General features: G+C 47.3%; 1 protein-coding gene across 7 annotated transcripts in view; it reads right to left on the bottom strand.

The window, feature by feature from the left end:
- DAB1 (DAB adaptor protein 1) overlaps window positions 1–12,591 on the bottom strand; it is a 397,889-nt gene that overhangs the window by 23,525 nt on the left and 361,773 nt on the right. For 3 of the 7 annotated variants that reach the window (XM_059689405.1, XM_059689404.1, XM_059689408.1), the window contains 4 exons: window positions 9,860–9,910; window positions 9,727–9,774; window positions 4,316–4,378; window positions 1,722–1,830 (listed from right to left, as the gene is read on the bottom strand). In XM_059689405.1, coding sequence (XP_059545388.1) covers window positions 1,722–1,830; window positions 4,316–4,378; window positions 9,727–9,774; window positions 9,860–9,910 — 271 coding nt within the window. The remainder of the gene's footprint in view (window positions 1–1,721; window positions 1,831–4,315; window positions 4,379–9,726; window positions 9,775–9,859; window positions 9,911–12,591) is intronic. The other 4 variants (XM_059689406.1, XM_059689409.1, XM_059689407.1 and 1 more) reach the window with 2 other exon arrangements.

Genomic DNA, 12,591 nt, shown 5'->3' with positions numbered 1-12,591 from the left:
TCCTAACCCCGATACCTGCTTGGCTCTCGCCCTCACCACTCCCAGTCTGCTCACGTCTCTTCTTAGTATGAGCCCCTCCTGATTACAACCTCTACTCATACCTGCCCTTCACCTGCTCCAAAGCCCTCAGAGCCAGCTCTACATTTTCTCTTTGTCCATATCGCTTATCATTGTCTCACATGTTATTTCTATGTTGTTCTTTGTCTCCCTGCTAGGAAGTAAGCTCTTTGCAGGCAGGGATCTGTGTGTGTCTGTTGTATTCTCGGACACACCTCAGGCACCTAGAACAGAACCTGGAACACAGTGGGTCCTCAATAAATATCTATGGGACAAATATGCCTGGGAATTAGTGAGTTTAGTGCCTGGGGTTGCCATCACTTGTCCAACATATCTTCATGAATGACACAGCACAGGGATTCTGAATACAGGCCTGGCAGCACAGGAACATGGTGCATTTCTGATGGAAACTGCTTCTCTTATTTAAAATGACACACAAGGAAATTTAAAGAACCTTTTTGGGTAAATAAAACTATTCCTCACCATTATCCTGTTTTAAAGGTGGATAAAACATTCAATTGGGAAACTTAGCAACTGAATACATTTCTAGGCTAGAATTGCATCTTCTAAATTGTAAGCAGATCCAGTGGCTACTGCCCTTTGCTGCTTCTCAAAGTTCCTGGTGATCCCTGGGCTTATGAGGAGTAAGTTAACTATTTCAGAACAGGGTCTACATTTTTAATTCACTTTGAATAACAATGAGATTTATATTTGGTGGCAAGAATTTGTTTCTAACACTGTGTAATTAAAAGTAATTATTTATAGAAAAAAACGCAAGAAGATTTGTATTCTAGAATAGTTAAACTCCATGTCCTATTTATAAGATTACAGTAGAAAAAGAAAGATGAAGCTACGAATTTCAAATATGTAGTTAATGAAAGCGAAAAAGTCTAAGTCTCCCCCACATGCAAGAAGCAGAACTAGTCCCATCTTTGGCTGTGTCCACGCCATGAGGACTGGCCACATGGAGTGCCTGATGCCTCCAAACGAGATGCCCGAGCTTCCACGATTTGTAGCTCACCTTTAATACTGTTCCTGTTGTAAAGTAGTCTATGCTTTTCATAAAAGAATATTTGGAAAAGAGAACAAATACTTTCTGAATCAGCGGTCGCCAACCTTTTGGACCTCATGGACCACTGGTTGGTGACCGCTGTTCTAAATCACTAAAAGCCCCTTCATCCTCCCAATTCACCGTGAAGTAGTTTGCTCTGTCCCTTAGGTTTCCTGTATGGGGACCCTCGCCCTCCTGAATCTCCACCAAACCAGGAGGCAGATCACGTCTGTCCATCAGAACGCAAGAGGTTTTTGGAGAACAGACTCACCCACTCTCCTTGGCCACCTCTTCTCCTCTGGCTCAGATGGACAGGAAGAAATGGACTTGCGCTGATCTGCATGGCTGTGTGTGCACCAGGCTCCCTAAATCTAACCACCTGAGTAACATGGAATCTTGACCATTCCATGTGAAGGCCATCACTATATTCCAGCCAGCAGCATACCAGACCTCTGTGAAAGGCGCCACCCCACCTGCCACCCCATGGCAGCTTCTCAGTGTCATCTGAAGAGTTACGAGAGAACGGTGCTTCCACAGGTGCTCTGGCACATCCGGCGGCTGGTCCAACCCTTTCTGCAAAGGAAGGGAAGCAGGTGGAAAAAAGAGGGCTTACCTGAGGGTACAGCAGCAGTGCCGAAAGATACAGAACCAAACATGTCTGCACTCGCCGGAAGTGTCTGAGATGAAGACGGGATAAAGGCATCACCTGGAGTTGCAGGAGTCTGTCAGAGAGAGGGGGAGGATGCATGAGGCTCCTGGGAGACCTGGCTCAGCGCTCATCCAGGGTGAGAGGCAGCTGGTGCAGGAACATGTGTGTGTGTGTGTGTGTGTGTGTGTGTGTGTGTGTGTGTGTGTGTTTGGGGGTAGGGGGGATGCTGCAGAAACCAGCCAGTGTCCGGCCACTTAGGTGGTGTGCAAACCACTAGCTGGTTACACAGATTATCTGTAAAATGGGCAAAGTGATACCTCCTCCTAGAGCGACTATGAGGATTAACCGAGGTCATGCATTCAAATCACTCAGCACCATGCGGAGGCATATAGTAGGTGCTCAGCAAACGAAGGCCAGTATTGTGACTACTTAGTTTGAGCCCCTACCCCTTAGGGGTGTTTTCAGGCCTTCAAATTATCCCATAATACCTGGCTTTCCTCCTTTAGATGCAGTCAATCCAAATTGACATAATCCACTCAGAATCTACTACTGTGCACCCACCAGCTCTGGGCTTGTCACTTAAAACACAGTCAGTAAATAGTTGTTGACGAAATGAACAAATAAAGTTTAGGAACTGGAGCAGAGGTCCTTGTATCCTGGTGCTTCCCTGAATCTTGCCTGAATATTCACTTGCAAGAAGAAGTACAGATTTCCAAGAAGATACTTTAAAAAAAAAATGCCTGAGCTGGAAACTGCATAGTGCCTGGCCCAGGCTGGGGTTCCAGGAAGGTCTGTGGCGTGAACTGTTGGGGAAGGTGAGGGGCACTGAATTAAAGCCATCAGTGTGCAGTTTCTTTTTAAAGGTCCTCCCCTATTTGAGCCCCCCCCCCCCCCAACACACACCCTGAGGATAGACTGGGGCAAGCAATTAATCCTGAAACCATGGCGATTAGACAAGGCCGTTAGACTAGCAGCTTGTGAGAAGCAGGGCATTGTTCTGAGGATAATTAAATACCCATTTAGACTGCACTGGGGTTCAGGGCCAGGATCACAGCCATGAGATGCTGCTGTAAGCACTTCTAAACACAATCAACATCATTCCCTTTTCCCCTATGTGGTGAGTCACATGCCCTCTATGGGCCTCAGTCTGCTCATCTGTAAAATGAAGGGAATAAGGTTAGAAGATCCCTTCTGGCCTTTCTAGCTCCATAGCCCAGGGTTCTGACATTCCCAGTGCCCAGGACACAGCTGTTTCACCCAGGGATGGAACAGGGATGAGACTGGCTAGAGCTGCCCAGCTCCCCTGGAGACAGGAGCTGCTGTCCCCGCCTTCATGGCTGCTCTGGGCATCAGGTGTTGGGGGCAGAACAGCTGTGTCTAGATTCCCTGGCGGCAGCTGGGGGCAGCAGGGTCTAATGCCATCTGTCCTCAGTGGTGAGGTTACAGCCTTTTCTCTGTGAGGCGCATCTCGCCAATGAACCACAGCACCATCCCTGGGTTTGCACAACTGCACAGTGCCCTGGGGAGCAGCCCACTGCCAGCAGCTTCAGCTGGTGCAGCTGTGCTGACTGCGCCCCACCCATCTCAGGGAGTAGAGAGTGGGGGGAGGAGCTGAAGGGGCCATCTAGCTGGCTCTGTTGTTTGCAGTGGCTGCAGGGTGGCCTTTGAATGTACCCAGTTCTCTGGGTTTCTATTTGGTTTTGGTTTTAATACCATTTTTTCTTCTTTTCATTTTCAAATGAGGGCTTCCTGCAATCTGTCTCCTTGCCAGCAACGACTGAGGTGCCTGCTGAACCTGGCGCTGGGAATCCAATGCTTTGTGAGAAGGTCAGTAAAACCAGCAGGAAGGTTGGAGGGAGAGAGGAAAGAAAAAGGAGATAGAGATAGATAGAGATAGAGATAGAGATAGAGATAGAGATAGAGATAGAGATAGAGATAGAGATAGAGATAGAGACAAGAGAGAAGAGAGGAGAGAGGAGAGAGGAGGGAGGAGGGAGGAGGGAGGAGAGAGGAGAGGGGAGAGAGGAGAGAGGAGAGAGGAGAGAGGAGAGAGGAGAGAGGAGAGAGGAGAGAGGAGAGAGGAGAGAGAAGTCAGAAAGAAAGGAAGAAAGGAAGAAAGGGTGAGGAGAAGATGCTTCCTTTACTGGGCTGACCACCTGGCCATGTGGGTAGGTGCTGTCAGATGCCTCATGGCCTTGCTGACTTGTTGAGTTTCCTGCCCTATTCCCAGCTAGGTAATGTGCTCCTGCAGGCAGCGGCCACATCCCATTCATGTCTCCACTGCCCAGCATAACAGCAAGTCCCCAGGTGACCTGTAATTGCTAATGCACGGATGTATCTATTCCTCAAAACAGAAGCCTGTATCATAACTCTCTTAAAAGATAGCCTAGGAAATTGAGATTTAGAATCACTAGTTATTTTTCCCAGATCACACAGCTTGAAGGAGCCAGGGCTGACCCCCGCCATCAGGCCTCTGCTCAAAGCGCACATGCTTTTCCCTGGGAGACCAAAGAAGGGAAGGGCAGGGATGCCGGGCACAGAGGGCGGTGCATACTTACGGGGGGAGAGGTTATATCAGGAGGGGTGGACATGTCCCCAAAAAGTTCTAATTGGGTCACAGCCTGAAAAGACATAAAAGATAATGATGTCACCAGAAGGAATACTGCTGCTGCGGGGGGTACTTCTTGAAACACAGCATCCTAGGAGGATGAGTATTTCTCTTTCTCAACATCCATACATATAAAATAAGCCCAGTTGTTCATTGCTACACCTCATGACCCTAGAGACAGCACCTGGGATGCGGCCAGAATCAATTCTTGCTTCAGTGTGTCTGGCTGTTTATCCAGACTCAGTCCAGGAGATCCGCGCTTGGCCGCCTCCCATCAGCAATACTAAGACCCTTCACACATATTTACCACCGATGCCAGCACTGTCTCCCTTCTCCAGGAGATAACACAAGAAGGCAGTCACATCACTGGTTTTTCTTTCATGCGTGTGTTCACTCGTCTACTTAGCCCTTCACACACTAAGTACAGTAAGACAGACTTCATGGCCACCTCTCCGTGCATGCCCCCAACAACAGTGACCCTGAGAAGAAGGCATCATCATCATCCTCATTTCGACAGATGAGTAAACCGAGCCTCACAGAGGTGACCTCACAGAGGCTAAGACTTAAGTTTTCTCCATGCGGAGTATGCAGTCAGATGACAGTCCCTGAAAAAGTCTGTCTTGAGAATAAAAAATATAGTTGGAGGAAAAGAAATCATAGTATTTAATACCAGGAAGGGCATCAGAAACAGCCCAGTGCATTCACTATTAATCAGTCCTCAGAACTCCATGGCTGCAGACCCGTGTCATCTACATTCCCCATCCATCATCCAGGAGTGTCTGAGTGACGCCAGCCAGTCGCTGTGGAGGAACCCTTTAAGATACACATAGAAATGAATCTGCAGACTCTCCCAGCTGCAGAGACCATGGGGAGTCCCCGGCCAGGATCCCAGTGGCCTGACTTAAAGTACATAATCATATGCTTTGTGCAAACCCGCCCCCTGAGGGAAAAACACTCTGCTCCTCTTCGGATTGCACAACTCTCATTGGGGGAACCTAAAACCACTCAATAGAAAGGACAGGGCGCATTCGCCTGCTTGCCATGCAGGGTCCCTGCACCTGAATTCCTATCTCTACAACTCACCATGAAGAAGGGAACGCTCTCTCCTACAGACAGGTGAGGGGCTCTGGCGGCCAGACAAGGTGCCCACCTGGGCATATGTTTGGGTTCTACCACTTCCGATCTATCTCTGCCACTTCTCAGAGCTGCAGTTCCCTCACCTGGGCAATGGGGATGGTAGTATCTCCTTTGCAGATTTATTGACAACACTAATAGCAGGACTTTCTTTGGAGTTTGGCAAAGCCCGGTTTAACAGGTACCAAAGGCTCTTTTGACTGAAAGCAGCTTAGCCTGGCTAACTCACATTCAATTCTTCTCTTTAAGCTTTCAGATGAGCAGTAGTGCCTGGCATAAAGCAGGGCCCTGTGCATGGTGATTTCCTTCCCAACCATGCAATGCTTTTCCCGGACACACCGGATGAGCAGTAGGTGGTGGGCACTGTGCTAGGTGCTGGGAACAGAATAACGAGAAATGCCAAGTTCCTGCCTGCAGGGAGCTTACAGTCTGGTGGGACAACCCATAGACAGAGCTAATTTTAAGGCATTGTGGCAGGAATGGCAACAGACGTCTCCATGGGCCAGCCTAGGAGGGACCAGCCAGCTTTTGGCAAAGAAGCTCAATGAAGGTTTTCTCAAAGAAAAGCTCTGATCTGAGTCCTGAAGAAGAGGAGCAGTCACCCAGGCAACTAGGATGAGGAGGGGCCATCCGGGCAGATGGAAATACAGGAGCAAGAGGGGTAGTGGCCCCAGGCTGTCTAACAGTTCGGTTGAACCAGTGAGGGTGGAGAGAGGAGCGGGAGAGGAGACCAGCGAAGGGGACAGGGCCCAGCTCGTGTGGGACTCAGCACATTTCAGTCTTTTCTGCCCACTCTCTACCAAACCTGATTCTCTCCCAAAGGATAATGGTCCAAGGTAATGAGATGGTAACAGGGTGGCCAGCATGCTGGGTGCTCTCCCAAATCTGGCTGGACCCTAAATGCTCCTTGTTTCCTTAGCTTGCTTCCATCGTTTTACATTATTTGGTGAAACTATGCCAATCCTTTAGACTTTCTCTCAAATTCACAGGAGTAATAACTCTAACTCAAATGAAGCTTCTGGGCTTCCTACAAGTGGAACTCGGTGCTATTAAAATGGTCCCCACTATCGTCACTGGTAGGAAAATATTAAAATAAAGTTAATAATTAACTTTCACAATTTACATTTCAAATGTGTTTACCTCATGGCACACTGTTGCTAACATCGTTCATATAATGTACAGACTCATTTTCTCCTTAAACACAACTTTTTATTTATTTATTTATTTATTTATTTATTTTCATTTTTAAAGATGAAAATACAATGTTTAAAATAACTCTTGTTCTTGAGATGTAGACTTCCCCCTGCCTGATGGTTTTCACTCAAGGATTGAATGTGAAAAGCATGCAGAGGCATAACACATAGATTGTTATTTCATCCCATTGGACTTGCTGTTTAAATGGAACCTTGAGTTAATTTAAATTTCATATAAAAATGGACTCTTAGGCCATATAATTAAAAGTAATTCTAATGGCTATATGTGATTGAGAATCTGGAGTAACATCTATCTATTTTAACAACTTCCTTCCCCATGTTAACCCCAGACCTTTTATTTGTAACCTAACAAACCACGTTCCTTCGGATAAGATTGTCATAATGAATCACTTAAGGTTCTGAAGAGAATAAAACTAACCGTCCACATTTGTCAAACATTGTAGAGTTTACAATACACTTGGTGATACGTTATCATCGCGTGTGATGCTCACAGAGCCCCATGACATCGGCAGCACAGGTGTCTCTCTCATTGACTGGATTTTGCAGATGAGCTAACTGAGACCAAGAGGTTAAGTGACTTGCCTCTGACCCGTGAGCTAACAGAGCTGGGCTTGACCCGCAGCCTGAGCAGCATCTCGTTTATCTGTCACGTTACAGAGCCTTGGTTACCTTCCTACCCTGTGGAAGTCCAGCTCCATTGTGCTCTCTAACCAGCAGCCGAGCTCCTAAAAGGTCTGCCATGAGTCACATTCATCTGAAGACGTCACCTGGAAGGCCGGCTCAAGGTGCCTCCTTGCCTTTCCATTACTAGCACTTCAGACATATTCAGGCGAAGAAAGACTTGGCAGTTGCTGACTGATGCTGCCCCTTCTTTAGGCCTGGCATTGTCCAGGGTAAGAAGAGTGACAGCGGAAGATGCCAAGGCCAGAGATGGAGAGGATGGGTAGCTTGGGTGTTGATGGGGCATCCCATCAATGTCTGCATCAGACCTGTCCCTTCACAGCCATCCTTTGATACGAACAAATGATGTTTTCACAAGAGTATCTGCCATGTTACACAACCACTATTCCAAGGTTAGCCTCCGGGTGCTTCGTTCAACTAGAAAGCATGGGCCACGAAGTTTCAATCGCACTGTATGTGTGTGACCGCACGTGGTATTTTGTGAAAGAGCCACACTCAAGGGGCCAAAGAGCCACATGTGGCTCGAGAGCCGCAGTTTGCCGACCACTGAACTAGACTATGGCAACTAGACTCCTAGCCCCTCCTACAGAGAAATTCTGAAGGCACCCCTGCTGAAGGCTGAGATGTCCTTGACTGACCCCAAGTCACATTCTTACTACCCATGTTTGGCATCAGGAGATCCTTCATTCAGGAAAAGTATGGCACATCAGCTACTGTGCCAAGAGCAGGGGATACAGGGAAGAATGAGGCACATTCCTGCTCCTACTCTCATGAGCTGGTTACTTGAAGGAAAGGCAGGCCTACAGACACAATCAGGGCAGTGCCATGAGCCCAGAAGCACAAGGGCTATAAAAGGAAAGGCCACTTCAGGCTTTTGCACATGCTTTCCTCCTACCTAGGACACTAATTCCTTCCCCCCATTGCCTATCCACCCATCATCCTTCAGGGGACAAATTAGAGGACCTTTCCTCCCTCCTGGGAAATGTCTCCTAACTCAGTTTGCACCCCATTGCACTACTCAGAACAGCTGTGTGATACTTTTATTTCAGTGGTCTCAACCTTGGATGCACACTGAAATCACCAGGGGGAAAATACTGATGCCTTCTTCACACCCCAGGAAATTCTGTACAGCCTAGAACCTAAAACTTTAAAAGCTCTCCTGGTGATTCTAATTTGCAACCAAGGTCAAAAACCCTAGAAGCCCCCCAACCACCCTCAGGGGTGATCATATTAATTGGCCTATATATCAGCCTAGCTGTAAACCAGTAAATATTGGTTATAAACCAGTACATCTACTTCAGGGTATGCTGACTGAAGAACAGTCTTGCATGTCTTTTATTCCCAATGGGGCACTTAGCACATGCTGTTTCTGTGTTTGAATACCCACTACACTGTCACACTATCTACATTCCCCTAGGCCTGTGGTCTGCAAACGGCGGCTCATGAGCCACATGCTGTTCTTTGGCCCCTTGAGTGTGGCTCTTCCACAAAATACCAGGTGCGGGCGCGCACGTACAGTGCGATTGAAACTTCGTGGCCCATGCGCAGAAGTCGGTTTTTGGCCTGGGCGAGTCTATTTTGAAGAAATGGTGTTAGAAGAAGTGGGGGGTGGACATATAGAGAGGATGAATGAAAGGAGATAGATGAAACAAGTATACAAGACAAATGTGGATGGGAGAGTTGAAAGGGGTCGACCTCAGCGAACGTACCTCAATCAGATTGAGGATGTTTTTAGCAAAGGCCAGCTTAGGAGTACCCTAATTAAGTTAATAACAATGTACCTCCCTATATAGTTTAAGTTTTAAAAAATTGGCTCTCAAAAGAAATTTCAATCGTTGTACTGTTGATATTTGGCTCTGTTGACTAATGAGTTTGCTGACCACTGCCCTAGGCCACCTCACCATATCCTACTCTTCCCTCCCCTACCTTCCCCACCCACCCGACCTTATCCTATCCTATGCTACGCAGTGTTGCACTGTGTTGTAGTATGAGCGTCTTCCTCTTCACTAAATCTCCAGCCATTTATCGGAATGCCTAGGACCTGTTAGGTGCTCAAAAAATATTTGTTGAATGAAATGAAGGAGTATCACTTCCTGTCCAATACACCCTCTTTCACATACACATGCACACGCGCACACACACATGCACACATGTGCACACACATACATACAGTTATTATTTGACCCTATTGCAGTGCCCGCCAGGACTCATCCTGGGAACACTAGAACAGAGCCGAGTCGAGCACCTGCTCCTCACGCAGGCTGGGTGGGGATGCTATGGGATGCATGACAGTGACCAGAACAACCCTCACTTAAGAGCCTGGAGGCCTTACCTTCGTTGCCTCAAGAATCTCATCAATGTCCGCGGGCAGATTTCTGTTCTGTAAGCACAAGGCACGACTTATGAGCATGAAAGGAACGATGGGCAATGACATGAAACAGCTCACAGGGCCCTCGCACTCTTACCGGGGTGGCCGCGGCAAAGCGTTCTTCGAAATCCTCCATTGGCTGGCCATTCTGCAAGTGGAAGGGGCGATGAATGAGGATGAAGTGAATGACACACACACGACAGGGATTAATGAGTTTGATGAGGATGGTATCTACGGCTTATGCTCCCACGGCCTCAGTGGCAGGAGCTGTTGCCAACCTTCTGTGAAAACCCTGGAATGTGTTCCCAGCATAAGCAGATGACCAAACAGAGGCCTGATTAGGACATACAGCAGTGGTTCAAAGTTCATCTTTCCGAAATTACAGACATTACCCAGCCAGTCTCAACAGTGGCAACAGATAAGACCATGTTTACCCTTGAGATTTTTGTTTTAAAAGACAAAAATGTCATCTGCTTTAGCAAACCAAAGTCTCTACAGCAGCCTGCAAGCAGCTGGTTTTATAGGTGCCTTTGTGTCCGCTGTCCCCTCTGCTTGAAATGCTCTTCCCCTCACCCCTGCGTGCTCAGAGCTCATCCGATTCCTCAAACTCTGCTGAAGGGCCACCTCTTCCACGAAGCCTTCCCTGATCTTCTGAGTAGAAACTCCTCCTCTGAGAATAACAGCACATCATCTGTGCTGACCCCACGGTGAGCTTCCCGAAGCAGAGACCGCGCTGTATTTACTTTTGAATCCCCAGAGCTAACAGAGGGTCTGGCACACAGCAGTGTCCAACAATACATGAATGAACGCATGTTTTACAAGCAGCTGGTTGTTGACCAGATCTAATTGTTTTAATTTTTTATTTTGTTGTTTATAACTGTCGAGCGTTTCACTAAACTACTCCAAAATACTGCTGTCTCAGGACCCATTTTGTGTGGCCAAGTGGCCTACAGGGGCCTTAAACTGGCTCCAACCTCTGTGGGGAGGTATGTCCCATGAGGACTCCCATGGTAGGCAGTCTGCCCACCACCCAGGGCCTTCCCTCCCCTTGTTACCTCTAAGATAAGACCCCAAGCCCTGCTGTGCTTGGTTTGAGTGGCCTAATCCAGGCTTAGCCCAGGAAATGCAGGCACTTCACCCACGGGCCTAATAAAGGCATGCGCCTTAGGTCCTGTGGCTCTCTCAGGCCAGCTGCCTTGACCTCTCCCGGTGACCCCTCCTCCTGGGCCTGTGACTAATAAGCTTCTCTACTTCAATTCTCTTGTGGTCTTTGTTGAACTTCGGCCCTCCATCTGACGCCCCAGGGCTCAACTTAATAAATGTTAATTTAACAAAGTCACCACAATAAGATTTACTATAGATAATATATAATATCTCTGTAAATAGATCTATCACCTTATTTTGGTCTATATTATTAGCTAATTATTCTTTGGATGATTTCCAAGCACTATAACATTAATATGAATCTGATACTATTGACATTACAATGAGTTATAATGCACAGGAATCATTGTATCATTTCCTAATTTTTAGGAGAGCTGGCTATTGGCAATAGAGGAATGGAGAAACCATCACCCAATAGCCTCATAATACTCATCTGTCAGAACTCACTCTCACCCTCGGTGGCAAAAGTGACATTCTGCCACTCAGCCTCAGCAACAAGCCTGCAAAGGAGAGCCAGGGAACCAGTGTGCCCACTACAGTGGGGCCTTGGGACCAACCATCAGCAAATTCCGTCATCAACCATCAGCTTCCGCCAGGCACTGGCTCCCCACGAGTCAACTGTGGCTAAGAGCAGAGGACGAGCAACCACATTGGATAACCACATACATTATTATTATTATTTGGCCAGCGGTGGGGAGAGACGGGGAGACAATATTAGTTTAAGAGATCCTGTAATCTGTGGAGTGGCCTAAAAGGTTAAGGTTATGTCGCTACATCCTTTATAAATTCGCACACTTCTTGGGATTTATGGCACAGTCCCTACCAACTAGCTCTGGGTCATAACTTTTAATAAAAACATTTTTTAGTGTCCAAAATCTCATTACATCTGTCCAATATAAAGAAGCAAATAGCTTCAGAGCATGATGGATGCATTAAATAAATTTGAAAAACAGCCTGTGGTCGAGTCTCACAAACCCCCACCACCTAATGAAAACGCGTGAGGATAACCAGTGCTGGCGCGAGCCCGTCGCTGTCCTGGTGACAGAGAGGTGGCCTTTGGTGAGCTGTGGAGCTGGGGTGTGAGGAGGCGATTTCATTCATCCAGATGGAGCTGGAGACCAAACGCATGGGAGCCAATGCCTCTCTCTGGAGTCCCACAGACACAGACTGAATCCTGGCTGTGCAGTGTGCTGGCCGTGTGACCCTCACAACCCAATCAGCCTTAGTTTTCTCATTTTTAAAGTGGGGATGATAACGATGACGTCCTCTCAGAGGATGAACCGAGATGTGGGTGCAAAGTCTTGTTTGGTGTTTGGCACATAGTAGGTGCTCAATAAATAGTAGTTATTATTAGTATCTCTTCATTCTGTTTCTTTTGACTCATTTTTGCAATGCACAGTGCTTAATGCTAGAAAACTGTTATTATGTAATGTTTGGGAAAAGAAAGAGGAAGAAGAAACAAATACCCTGCCAGAAGCCCCTGTTTAGAAATAGCCCTGCCTGACAGCACAGGCCAGACAGGTGTCAGAGGATGCCCAACACTTCTTGGCCTTAGCTCTGAACCTCTCTATCCATTCTTGACTCCATCTTCTCCCTCTCATTTCAGTTCTGGCTATAGCATTGTCTGATCATCCTCTTCCCATCCATACATTTTGTCCCTAGCTC

The sequence above is a fragment of the Myotis daubentonii genome, chromosome 3 (assembly GCF_963259705.1).
Source record: "Myotis daubentonii chromosome 3, mMyoDau2.1, whole genome shotgun sequence".
NCBI classification, from domain to species: Eukaryota; Metazoa; Chordata; class Mammalia; order Chiroptera; family Vespertilionidae; genus Myotis; species Myotis daubentonii.
The sequence above is the reverse complement of the archived record's forward strand: the minus strand, read 5'-3'. Positions and strand labels throughout refer to the sequence as shown.